At 42.3% G+C, this 12,699-nt stretch overlaps 1 protein-coding gene across 1 annotated transcript in view; it reads left to right on the top strand.

Moving 5' to 3' along the window:
• LAMB4 (laminin subunit beta 4) overlaps positions 1–12,699 on the top strand; it is a 116,712-nt gene that overhangs the window by 20,745 nt on the left and 83,268 nt on the right. The window contains exons 6-11 of the mRNA XM_045827792.1: positions 1,834–1,907; positions 2,957–3,145; positions 4,209–4,272; positions 4,451–4,665; positions 5,720–5,840; positions 7,074–7,262. Coding sequence (XP_045683748.1) covers positions 1,834–1,907; positions 2,957–3,145; positions 4,209–4,272; positions 4,451–4,665; positions 5,720–5,840; positions 7,074–7,262 — 852 coding nt within the window. The remainder of the gene's footprint in view (positions 1–1,833; positions 1,908–2,956; positions 3,146–4,208; positions 4,273–4,450; positions 4,666–5,719; positions 5,841–7,073; positions 7,263–12,699) is intronic.

The raw sequence follows: 12,699 nt of genomic DNA, 5'->3' as shown, positions 1-12,699 counted from the left end.
TATGCCACCCAGCCCTGGGCCTTATGTGCTTACATTAATGCAGACTGGCTCACTCAGGATGGCCCCTCTTCCATCCTGCTCTGCAGTCCTAACCCCGCCCCCCAAAATGGTTCCATCTGCCACATCTCTATATGTTGCACTTGGGGCTATAATCCATTTTCCTCAGAGGTAAACATATTTCCCTTAGGGGATCCTAGTGCCCTAGAGGGAGTGTGAGAAATATCACATGGGGTTGTTAGGGCAAGCATGGTGTGAGGCTATTTTTCCATCCTCCATTGGGCAAGTACATGATCGATGTCTACTAAATACCAGTTCATCTTGGATCCTCATCATTGACACTAGTTGGACTCTCCCTATGAATGTAAAGCAGTTTCTCCCACAAACACCTATCTTCACTAGTGGGTGGTGCCATTTTTTCTGTGTAGCTCTTTTGACCCACATGTCCAGCATTTGCCCCACATCTCCAAGAGGGAATGCCCCTCTGTCAAGGCTCATTACAGGGACAAGGGGTCTCAACCAAGAATTTTGGAGAGGAGAAAGCAGATCTCCTTTCTAGAAAGGGTGAGGAGCCCTTGACAGAGACTGGAATGTGGCTGCCCCACCTGCAGCAAACCCTTCCTGGAGCCATTCACCCTGGAAGGTCGCTGCACCCCAGGGCACTGCAGTCCAGCCACTGTTCTGTAGAGCTTCACTGCCAGTGCCAGAGCCCCAAGCCACATATGGCTCCTGGGCATTAAAAGCAAGGCTCATTCAAATCAAGATATATGGCAAGCACAAAAACACGCCAGATTTCTAACACTTAGTTTAGGGGGAAACGTGTAATAAAACACTACTAATTTTTAAAAATATTGATTACAGCCCTGGCTGGTGTAGCTCAGTGGATTGAGCATGGGCTGTGAATCAAAGGGTCATCGGTTCTATTCCCAGTTAGGGCACATGCCTGGGTTGCAGGTCAGGTCCCCAGTGGGGGCCACGTGAGAGGCAACCACACATTGATGTTTCTCTCCCTCTCTTTCTCCCTCCCTTCCCCTCTCTCTAAAAATAAATAAGATCTTAAAAAAATACTGATTACATACTGAAATGAGATTATTTTTTACATATTCTGTTAAGTACATTAAAAATGATTTTACCTGCTTTTTTTTTACTTGTATGACTCTGGCTGCCAGAAAATTTTAAATGGCACATGTGACTCATATTTCTATTGGACAGTGCTCTTCAGAGGGATCAGGGCTTCCAGTGTGTCCAGACTGGGGCCAATCTTCCACATCCATGCCAGAGAAGAGGGCAGCCTATTACCTCAGTGCAAAGTCCAGGCCAGGACGCATTGGTCTCCTACTAGGCCATTCAGGGGCCCACAGAGCCTCACTCCAGGGGAATGTTCCAGGCTGTGTTTTATGCTATATAACAATAAAACTAGTTCAAATAATTGTTGGCAGCTGTTGGAAGCACAGGGTGTGTCGATTTTACCATGCTCTAGCTTGCTAGCTCCTGTTTGTGTGTAGTACAGATTTGAGTCCAAGGAAATGAGCCCTCTTGTTCCCCCTATGGGAAATGTTCTTGGTCCTATGGAATACTGCCACACTGTGGCCGTAAGCATGGCCACCAAAACATCAATGTGGCACACTCTGAGTAAACCCTAGCTTGCTCTCCCAAAGACCTTCTCTTGAACATGGAATGGCATGGGAAACCGCTCCAGCAGACTAGGAAAGAGTGCTGGTCACCAGCATGTGATTTCAAAGGGTTTTATTACAGACAAGCCAGAGCGAGGGATTAATATGATAAGCAGGGGTCCCTCAAAACCACTGATTTTCTTCTTTCTGGATTTTTCTTTAGGTCTTGATCACGTCAGCATCAGATTGGACCTAGAGGCACTATTTCAGTTCAGCCACCTTATTCTGACCTTTAAGGTACAGATGCGTAGGTTTACTGCCCCTTTTATACACTTACCAAACACTGGGCCTGCCTGAAATTTCACTTGCTCACTTCCTTGCAGAGAACAAAAAGCTGTGTGCATCCAAAGTCCAGCTTTGTCATCGGTTGTTTGTTCTTGAACAAAAACACAATACCAATGCTCATTAATTAATAACTTACATGGTCCACGACAACAGAAATGTCTTAGAATATGTAGCAAAGAGGAAATCACGAAGCACTAGGGGTTAGAGGCCACAGAAATGAGGAAGAGATAACTCTGAGGAGAAAAGACAGGAACTGGAAATTATTTAGGGATATATGGAAAGACTTTGATCAAAAAGGAAGAACAATTAAAGGATCTCTGCTAAGGTTAGTGAGATGCCAGAGAAAACCTTGTGCTATAGTCACTCTCTAATCATTCATCAAAATTCTAATTTTGCTGTCAGGCCTGGTGCTAAATTGTGGTAATAAAAAAATGAATATAAAATGAAAAGTTATAAAAATGAAAAAAATCTTAGCCTTTGCCCTTAAAGAACTGACAGTCTAGTTATGATTTCAGTACATATATAAATTTAAAATTATAACACAGGGTGATAAGTGCCTAGACATATGGTAAGAATGGTGAGAAGTTCACTGACAAGGCTAAATCTGCTCTGGGGAATCCAGGTAAACTTCACAGTAGATTTTCAAGGATATGTAACAGTGTACCAGAGGAAAAGCATTCTAGGCCAAGAAAACTGCATGCAAATTGCTGTAAAATATCAATTACACTAACCTCTTAAAAATTAATATGCCATCTTCTTTCAATTATTAAATCACATGGCCACAAATATTTTTAAAATAGAATTAGATTATAGGGCAAAATATGTGCTCATAAATGCCTGCCCACTTTTGGGAAGAGATTTTGGTAGGTTCTTTGTATAGTGATTTTAAAGGATACAAATAAGGTTTGAAAATATAGAGTTAGAAAATCAAATATTCAATATGAAGTGGGTAATACGATCTTCCTTTGTGAAGCATCGCAAGTTAACTCATTTTTCCACAGACTTTTCGGCCTGCTGCGATGTTAGTTGAACGTTCCACAGACTATGGACACACCTGGAAAGTGTTTAAATATTTTGCAAAAAACTGTGCCACTTCCTTCCCCAACATCACATCTGGCCAGGCCCAGGGAGTGGGAGACCTTGTGTGTGACTCTAGATATTCGGATATTGAACCCTCCACTGGCGGTGAGGTAGCCTTTCCTTTCTTGGATTTCTTTAATGTAAAATAAACCATTTTATTTTGTTCATGTGGTTAATTGAGATGAAAACAATTTAGATAGTGTTTGCTGAAATAGAACTTAGTGGTTGGTTTTTAAAAATTATAGAGTTTAAATGAATCCTGAAATGAGGACTCATTTGAGTCCTCATTTGAGTATTGAAATGAGTCCTGAATTCATCTCAAATTCAGATAAATGATAAATACCTTCTAAGAAATAATCCTTCACAGAGAGACCAGCTGAAGGTGGGCAGGTGCTGAAAGCCAGGCTGGGCACTGGGGCCTGGGAAAGGCAGGGGAAGAGCATGTTTCTAACCCTTGCAAGGCAGCACATAGGCTAGTGCAGCTCTGGACTAGTTGTCTTGTCTCCTGGCTCTGTAAACCAGCACTCCACTGGGATCTGCCAGGAACATCTCCTGAGCAAAACCGGTAACTGGTGGAGGGTCCGGGTAGGAGTGGGGTTGGCAGGTATTACCTTATCAGGTCTAGGAGAAGGGACTGAGGCAGACAGCAGCTCCAGAATTCCCTGCCAGATCCAAACTGATGATGACTCGCTGAACTGTGGCCCCATAACTCCACCCCAACCCAGAACGGGGGCCTTTTTTACCTTCGGAATCATGACTTCTGCCTTCACAGACCTCTTATGTATAAAGAGCCAACATGACTGTTTATGGCTTTCTTTTCCTTCTTGGTACTTTTATTCAAATGAGAACTTAATAATAACCTGTACCCTATGATACCTGGGAGGCAAGAGCTCAGCCTGCTTGTAAGATCAAAATCTCTTTTTTAAGAGTATACTGTTTATCCCTGGCTGGTGTGGCTCAGTGGATTAGGTACTGTCCCGCAAACCAAAAGGGTTGCCAGTTCAATTCCCAGTAAGGGCACATGCCTGTGTTTCAGGCCAGATCCCCACTAGGGGGTGCACAAGAGTCAGCCCACTTATTGATGTTTCCCTCTTTAAAAAAAAAAAGAGTATACTATTTAATAATAACATTTTGGGGTAAAATAGTTTAAATTTACCTACATTTGTTTTACAGGTTGTTTTAAAAGTTTTGGATCCCAGCTTTGAAATAGAAAACCCATACAGCCCCTACATCCAGGGTATGAATTGCTTTATATTTTTCACATCAGTTTCTTTTCTAAAATCTCCCATTAGACATATTCCTTGTCATTACCTTTCTGTAGTGTATTAAGGAGATGCCAGTCAAGAAGGGTGCCTTGAAGTGGTACAACCTAAATGCACATTGATTCATTATTTTTATTATTGCCCTTTCTCTAGACCTTGTTACATTAACAAACCTGAGGATAAACTTCACCAAACTCCACACTCTTGGAGACACTTTGCTTGGAAGGAGGCAGAATGATTCCCTTGATAAATACTACTATGCCCTGTATGAGATGGTGGTTCGGGGCAGCTGCTTTTGCAATGGCCATGCTAGCGAATGTGGCCTGACACAGATGGTGCGGGGAGATGTGTTCAGCCCTCCTGGAATGGTGAGTTACTTACCCAGAAGAGAAGTTGGCTCTCCTACCTTCCCTTCACTGTCCTGGTGCTCGATGTAGATCAGCTTTTATATGGGGATCAGCAACGTGCCAGCCTGTGGTCGAGGCAGGTGTGATTCAGCCTGGACTGACAGGCCATCTGGGCACCTTCAGTTCTCTCTCCAGAGAGTCTTGTGAATCCTTCAATGTATAGGCATTACTGGACTCATGACCAGAATTTATAACTTGTGATTTTAAGATAGCCCATTTTGTCCTTTTGTAATTTGTTTTTTAGGGAATGGAGATTTGGTGAGGAGGACCCATAATTTCTCATGCATTCTCTCCCCAAAATTTATTAAAGTTCTGTTGTACTCTGTGCCAAGGTGTGTGACTAATATCTGCTATTGTAAAGATGGTCACTCCAGGTAACAATCTTACACTATGAATGACTGTGTCTTCATAGTGAAAATTCCTTCCATCCTTGGGACTAGCCCTAAGAGTGATGTAGTAGAAGAATTGTATTTTCATGCAGAGTCCTGGGGTGTGTCTACTAAATAATTTTAAACAATTAGTTATAGTCAGACAAAGCTTGATGTTGGGGCTATTGCACCTTCTTACCCAGCTACCTGAATGTTTAACCAGGAATAGAACTTCTCCCTTTGAACTTGGACATTTAGAGCATTTTATGGAGAATCATGTACCTTTGTCTAATTTCTTTTTGTTTTCTAATTCCCTCTTTTATGCTTCTAAACCACCCTGGACACACACACACATACACCATCCTATCCCTCATTTTGTTGAGGGCTGCAATGTGCTGCCCTGAAACTAGCAGTGAGACATACCAAAAAAAAATTTTATTGTAAATGTATACTAAACATCTTGAATGTTTAAATTGTAAAAGTTAGTTAAGCAAATAATAATAGATAGTCCAGGTTGGTATTGTAACTAACATAGTGGAAATGAAGTCTCAGGCCTGTGGCCTGGTATCTCGTTTTCCATGTAAAGAACCACAGCATCCTCAAAGATGAGCCCTCTTTTCACACTGTTTGTGCATCACACAACACAGGTTCATGGTCAGTGTGTCTGTCAGCACAACACAGATGGCCCAAACTGTGAGCGGTGCAAGGACTTCTTCCAGGATGCCCCTTGGAGGCCAGCTGCAGGCCTCCAGGACAGCTCTTGCAGAGGTGAGTGGACAAGGGTTCTCAGCACAGTCGGAGTGTGTCTATGCTTCCTTATTTTGGAGAACATGTAGTTCATCTGGACTGTAGGCAACAAACCTGTGGCTTCCAGCTCCAGGAAGCTGAGTGATAAGCCAATGTCTCCCATTATCTCCCATGGAAGAATCACTGTCTCAAACCTTCACACCAAAAATTAACATTAATTTGAAAAATGAAACAACATACATGTTCGGTGGGCCCTTTCCAAGGAAGGACAGAGCCATGTAATAAGATCAGTGGGGATGCCAATCCAGGAACCGGGTGAGTATTAGATTTGGTACAGAGACCCCTACTATCTTCCTGAGTAAGCATGCATTCCCTGAGTATGAACTTAAACTCCTATGTCAGACAATAGGAGAAATAAGGTCTAGGTTCAAGTTTGACAGGCCATTGGACCTTTTACAAAATATTTAGACTGACAATGTGGGGGATTTTTATACTGTGTTTGCTGCCTCTAAATTTTGATGAACTTTCAAACAAACTTGTCATTCAGTTTCTTTCCCAAACTTGAGAAAAATAAGATTCAGGGGAATAAGGTCACTAGAAGAGCCCATGAAAAGGCCTCACCCAAGAGTCACAATATACAAAACCCAGCAAATATTTATGCCGTTTACAAGAAAGAAAAAAAAACAAACAAACAAGATGAACAGTGTAGACAGACATTACCACAAAGACAAACAAATCCTCCAAACAGACTGCCTTCCCTGTCCTGCTCAGGCTGCACCGGGTTGGGATGTACATGACCTGCGCCCCCTCCTGCCAGCTCTCCTGCCTGCAGAGGAGAGGCAGAGTGAGGCTCTGCTTCAATGAGAATCCCAGTGCCTGCAGAACATACGATGTAAAAATTCAAACTTACAAAGTATGTAAAAGTATTCTTTACTGAACAACAACAAAAATATTGCATTTGGGGGCTTCTAGATTACACAAATGATTTACTGTTGTTACCTGACTTTTAAAAATACCTATATATTAAACGTTTCTGGAACACATTTTATAGAGTCTATGAGCATTACAAGAGTACTAGAAAGATCTTTTGAAAGCACCTAATTTAACTGTTTGTGTACATGGTATGTCCATAAAAAGAAGGTGGAGTCCCATTAGGAAAGACAAAGAGAGGACGCATGGATTAGAGGGTGGAATGCCAACTGTGTTACTCCCAAGCCCTGAGTGAATCTCTCAGTAACTCCTCTCCTTTCCCAGCTTGTAGCTGTAACAGCCACTCTGACCGCTGTCACTTCGACATGACCGTGTACCTGGCCAGCGGCGGGGTCAGCGGGGGCGTGTGTGAAGACTGCCGGCACAACACCGAGGGGCAGCACTGCCATCGCTGCAGGCCCCTTTACTACAGGGACCCCCTCAAGGCCATCTCGGATCCTTACGCGTGCCTTCGTGAGTCCCCAGCCTCTGGACGCATCCTTCCCAAGGGTTTGAGAATTGCTGAAGGAGCAAGTCTCTCTTGGGCTGCCAGTCCCGGCTCGGCTTAGCAGCATCTCCAAACGGCCCTCTTAGCGGGAGTGGGGACTGCAAAATTACTTCGACTCTGAGAGCATTTCTTTTCTCTGAACAAATTGGGCCAGATAATCCAGGTCCATCCTGGCAGCCTTGCTGCAGGGGCTCCTCCTGGAAACTCAGGAAACTATTCTAGATTCAGTCAGCAGGGGGCGAATGGTTTCAGCGACTCCACACAGCTGGAATTTCTAGGTGGTCAGCTTCAGCAAACAGTTAACTACTGAAATTACCTACATTTAACTGGCTATAGACAATTTAAATTTGTTGTTAAGATGCATGAGTTATTACCTGGCTTCTGTTTTCTTTTTTCAACATTAAAAAAGTACCATTTCATCTTTAATTTCAACTTTTATTTTGTATTTTTAGGTATATTTTATTGATTATGCTATTACAGTTGTCCCATTTTTTTCCTCCCCTTTATTTCCCTGTGCCCTGCAGCCCTCCTCCCACCAGCATTCTCCCTCCCCCTCCTTAGTTCATGCCCATGAGTCATTCTTATAAGTTCTTTGGCTTTTCCATTTCCTGTACTATTCTTAACCTCGCCCTGTCTGTTTTGTACCTACCATTTATGCTTCTTATTCCCTGTAACTTTTCCCCCACTCTCCCCCCACTGCCTCCTGGCTCATAACCCTCCATGTGATCTCAATTTCTGTGAATCTGTTCCTGTTCTAGTTGTTTGCTTAGGTTTTTTTTTTGTTTTCTTTTTAGGTTCGGTTTTTTTTTTTTAAAGATTTTATTTATTTATTTTTAGAGAGGGAAGGGAGGGAGGGAGGGAGAGAGAGAGAGAGACATCAATGTGCGGTTGCTGGGGGTTATGGCCTGCAACCCAGGAATGTACCCTGGCTGGGAATCGAACCTGGGACACTTTGGTTCCCAGCCCGCACTCAATCCACTGAGCTACGCCAGCCAGGGCTTTAGGTTCAGTTTTTGATAGTTGTTGAGTTTGCTGTCATTTTACTATTCATAGTTTGGATCTTCTTTTTCTTAGATAAGTTCCTTTAACATTTTATATAATAAGGGCTTGGCGATGATGAACTCCTTTAACTTGGTCTTGTCTGGGAAGCACTTTATCTCCCCTCCATTCTAAATATAGCTTTGCTAGATAGAGTAATCTTGGATGCAGATCCTTCCTTATCATGACTTTGAATATTTCTTTCCAACCCCTTCTTGCCTGTAAAGTTTCTTTGGAGAAATCAGCTGATAGTCTTATGGGAACTCCTTTGTAAGTAACAGTCTCCTTTTCTCTTCCAGCTTTTAAGATTCTCTCTTTATCTTTAATCTTGGGTAATGTGATTATCATGTGCCTTGGTGTGTGCTTTCTTGGGCCCAACTTCTTTGGGACTCTCTGAACTTTCTGGACTTCCTTTATCAGATTGGGGAAGTTCTCCATTATTTCTTCAAGTAAGTTTTCAATTTCTTGCTCTTCTTCTTCTCTTTCTGACAACCCTATGATTCAGATGTTGGGACATTTAAAGTTGTCCCAGAGGTTCCTAAGCCTCTCCTCATTTTCTTGAATTCTTACTTGTTCACTCTGTTCTGGTTGAATGTTTATTTCTTTCTTCTGCTCCAAACCATTGATTTGAGTCCCGGTTTCCTTCCCTTCACTACTGGTTCCCTGTACATTTTCCTTTTATTCACTTTTCATAGCTTTCACTTTTTACTCTATTTTGTGACTATACTCAACCATTTTTGTGAGCATCCTGATTATCAGTGTTTTAAACTCTGCATCTGATAGGTTGGCTATCTCTTCATCGCTTAGTTGCTTTTCTAAAGTTTTTGATCTGTTCTTTTATTTGGGCCATATTTCTTTGTCTCAGCACAGCTGTTACAGAGTAAGGGGCGGAACATTAGGAATTCACCAGGGCAGACCAACCCATGGCACTGTATGTAGGGGAGGGGGTCCAAGAGGTAACAATGCCACTTGCTCAGCTCTTGGCTGGCTTTCAGTCACTTCCCCTGCTACCTGAAAGCAATTAGGCCCTTCTGGTGATAATTCCACAGTGGGTGGGTTTGCATATGTTCTAGGACCCCAAGGGCCCCTCCAACGAACTCTCCTGAGGCTGGGAGCTTTTCCTGCTGCAACAACCCCCATAGGTTTTTACAGCCAGAAGTGTTGAGGCTTTCTTTTCCTATACTGGAGCCCTAGGCTGTGCAGTCTGTCTTACTCCCCATTTGTTCCACCCAGTTTACCTGCACGCAAATGTGGGACCACCAGCCGCCACCTTGTCAACTTGGTCCTCTAGCTGCTGCCTTGCTGCATCAAGGCATTTCAGTCCCAGCTGCCCTCCTCTGTCCCTCCTACCAGTCTGGATGACTATTTCTTCTTTAACTCCTTGGTTGTCTGATTTCCATACAGTTCAATTTTCTGTCAATTCTGGAGTTTTTTGTGTGTTTGAATTTGTTGTTGTCCTTTTGGGTGTGTGAAGAGGTACTGTATGTCTATTTATGCCTCTATCTTGGCTGGAAGTTCTAATTTCAACTTTTAAAAATAAAATATTTCAAGCATATACAAAATAATAGAGAATAATATAGTAAACACACTTATAACCACCACCAACTTCATCAAAATTTCTTACCCTATCATCTTCAAGACTTTATGAAGACATTACAGGTACTAGTGATGTCCTAGGTGCAATCTGTCCCATTTGTCTACCCTTCTTTCTAGGGATAAACTCTAATATATTTAGCAATTATTACCATGCTTACTTTTTTCTTTTTTTCTCTCTTTTTAAATATATTTTATTGATTATCCTATTACAGTTGTCTCATTTTCCCCCCTTTAGTCCCCTCCACCCTTCACACCCCCTCCTGCCCACATTCCCCTCTTTAGTTCATGTCCATGGGTCGTACATGTTCTTTGGCTTCTACATTTCCTATATGATTCTCACCCTCCCCCGTCTATTTTCTACCTACCATCTATGCTACTTATTCTCTGTACTTTCCCCCATCTTTCCCCCTCCTAATCCCCTATTGATAACCTTCCATGTTATCTCCATTTCTGTGGTTCTGTTCCTGTTTTGATTATTTGCTTACTTTGCTTTTGTTTTTGTTTTCAGTGTGGTTGTTAACAATTGTGAGTTTGCTGTCATTTTATTGTTCATATTTTTTATCTTCATTTTCTTAGATAAATCCCTTTAACATTTCATATAATAAGGGCTTGGTGATGATGAACTCCTTGAACTTGACCTTATCTGAGAAGCACTTTATCTGCCCTTCCATTCTAAATGAAAGCTTTGCTGGATAGAGCAATCTTGGATGTAGGTTCTTGCCTTTCATGACTTGGAATACTTCTTTCCAGCCCCCTCTGGCTTGTAAGGTCTCTTTTGAGAAATCAGCTGACAGTCTGATGGGAACTCCATTGTAGGTAACTGTCTCCTTATCTCTTGCTGTTTCTAGGATTCTCTCCTTCATTTTCACCTTGGCTAATGTAATTATGATGTGCCTTGTTGTGTTCCTCCTTGGGTCCAACTTCTTTGGGGCTCTCTGAGCTTCCTGGACTTCGTGGAAGTCTATTTCCTTTGCCAGATTGGGGAAGTTCTCCTTTATTATTTGTTCAAATAACTTTTCTACTTGCTGCTCTTCCTCTTCCCCTTCTGGGACTCCTATAATTCAGATGTTGGAACAATAAAAGATGTCCTGGAGGTTCCTAAGCCTCTCCTCATTTTTTTGAATTCTTGTTCATTTTTTTCCAGTTACATGTTTCTTCCTTCTGGTCCACACTGTTGATTTGAGTCCCAGTTTTCTTCCCATCACTATTGGTTCCCTGTATATTTTCCTTTATTTCACTTAGCATAGCCTTCATTTTTTCATCTAATTTGTGACCAAATTCAACCAATCCTGTCAGCATCCTGATTGCCAGTGTTTTGAACTGTACATCTGATAGGCTGGCTACCTCTTCATCACTTAGTTGTATTTTTTTTCTGGAGCTTTGATCTGTTCTTTCATTTGGACCATTTTTTTTGTCTTGTCTGTTACGTAGTAAGGGGCAGAGCCTTAGGTGTTCACCAGTGACCCATGTCACTGCGTTGTGACACTGTATGTGGGGGGGCGGTCAGAGAGGAACCAGTGGTGCTTGGTCCACTCTCTGCTGGCTTTCAGTCACTTCTGCCACTTCCCACAAGCAAATTGGGCCCTTCTTGTGCTGATTCCTGGGTGGGTGGATTTGTGTACATTTTAGAACCCTGTGGGTCTCTCCAACGAACTCTCCTGTGAGGCTGGGAGTTTCTCCCACTGCCACAACCTGCACACGTGTTTTTAATCAGTGGTGTGAGGCTTTATTTCCCCTCACTGGGGCCCTCAGTTGTGCAGTCTGTCCCACTACCCAGTTGTTCCTCGCATTTTACCTGCACATGAATGTGAGATGGTCCACTCTACCAGCCACCACCCTGCTGGCCATCTGCAGCCTTGTGCACCAAGCTCCACAATCTGGCATTGGGTCCGCCTGCTGCCACTTTGCCTTAAGTCGTCTCTGCCTGGCTGCCCATCTCCACCCCCCCTACCAGTCTGGATGAGTACGTCTTCTTTAACTCCTTGGTTGTCAGACTTCCACACAGTTCGATTTTCTGTCGGTTCTGATTGGGGTTTTTTTTTGTTGTTTTTAAATTGTTGTTGTCCTTCCTTTGGTTGTGTGAGGAGGTACAGTGTGTTCACCTATGCTTCCATCTTGGCCAGAAGTCCCTTACTTATTTTCTTTTCTTAAATTTAGTCTTTATAGTATTTTTTCCATTACCATTTAGTTCCCTTATATCCCCTTCCAGCCAGCAATCACCACACTGCTGACTATGCTTATTTTTATATTTTCACATGTGTTTTTATCTACAAGTAATACATATTGGCATATTTTCAAACCTTAGATAAATGATATTATGCTGTATTATGTCTTTGAGTATTTCATTCAACATTATATTTATAAGATTTGCCTATATCAAGCGGTCCTAGATCTCCAATTTTAATTTCTGTGTGCAATTCCTTCCTTCCTATAAATCTGATAAAATCTATTTGTCCATTTTGATGCTACAGCAGCCATGTATGTGGTCTACTACACACACACACAAAGACTGTCCCTAAGAGTCATACTTAGGAATGGAATTACTGGGACATAAACTTCTTCAAATATATTGGTTAATACTGAATTGTCCCCTAGGCAGGTATACCAAGTAGCAGCCTGACCAACAGTGTATAAGGGTTCATCTTGCTCCATATCCTGGCCAATACTTGGTTTTATCATGCTTTAAATTTTGCTACTCAAGTGGGATCTCACCATTATTTCAACTTGCATTTCCCTGCAGGAATGGGACTAGAGTAACAAAACACCTAG

The sequence above is a fragment of the Phyllostomus hastatus genome, unplaced genomic scaffold (genome assembly GCF_019186645.2).
Source record: "Phyllostomus hastatus isolate PE091 unplaced genomic scaffold, TTU_PhHast_1.1 phas_scaffold_78, whole genome shotgun sequence".
Lineage (NCBI taxonomy): Eukaryota > Metazoa > Chordata > Mammalia > Chiroptera > Phyllostomidae > Phyllostomus > Phyllostomus hastatus.
The sequence above is the reverse complement of the archived record's forward strand: the minus strand, read 5'-3'. Positions and strand labels throughout refer to the sequence as shown.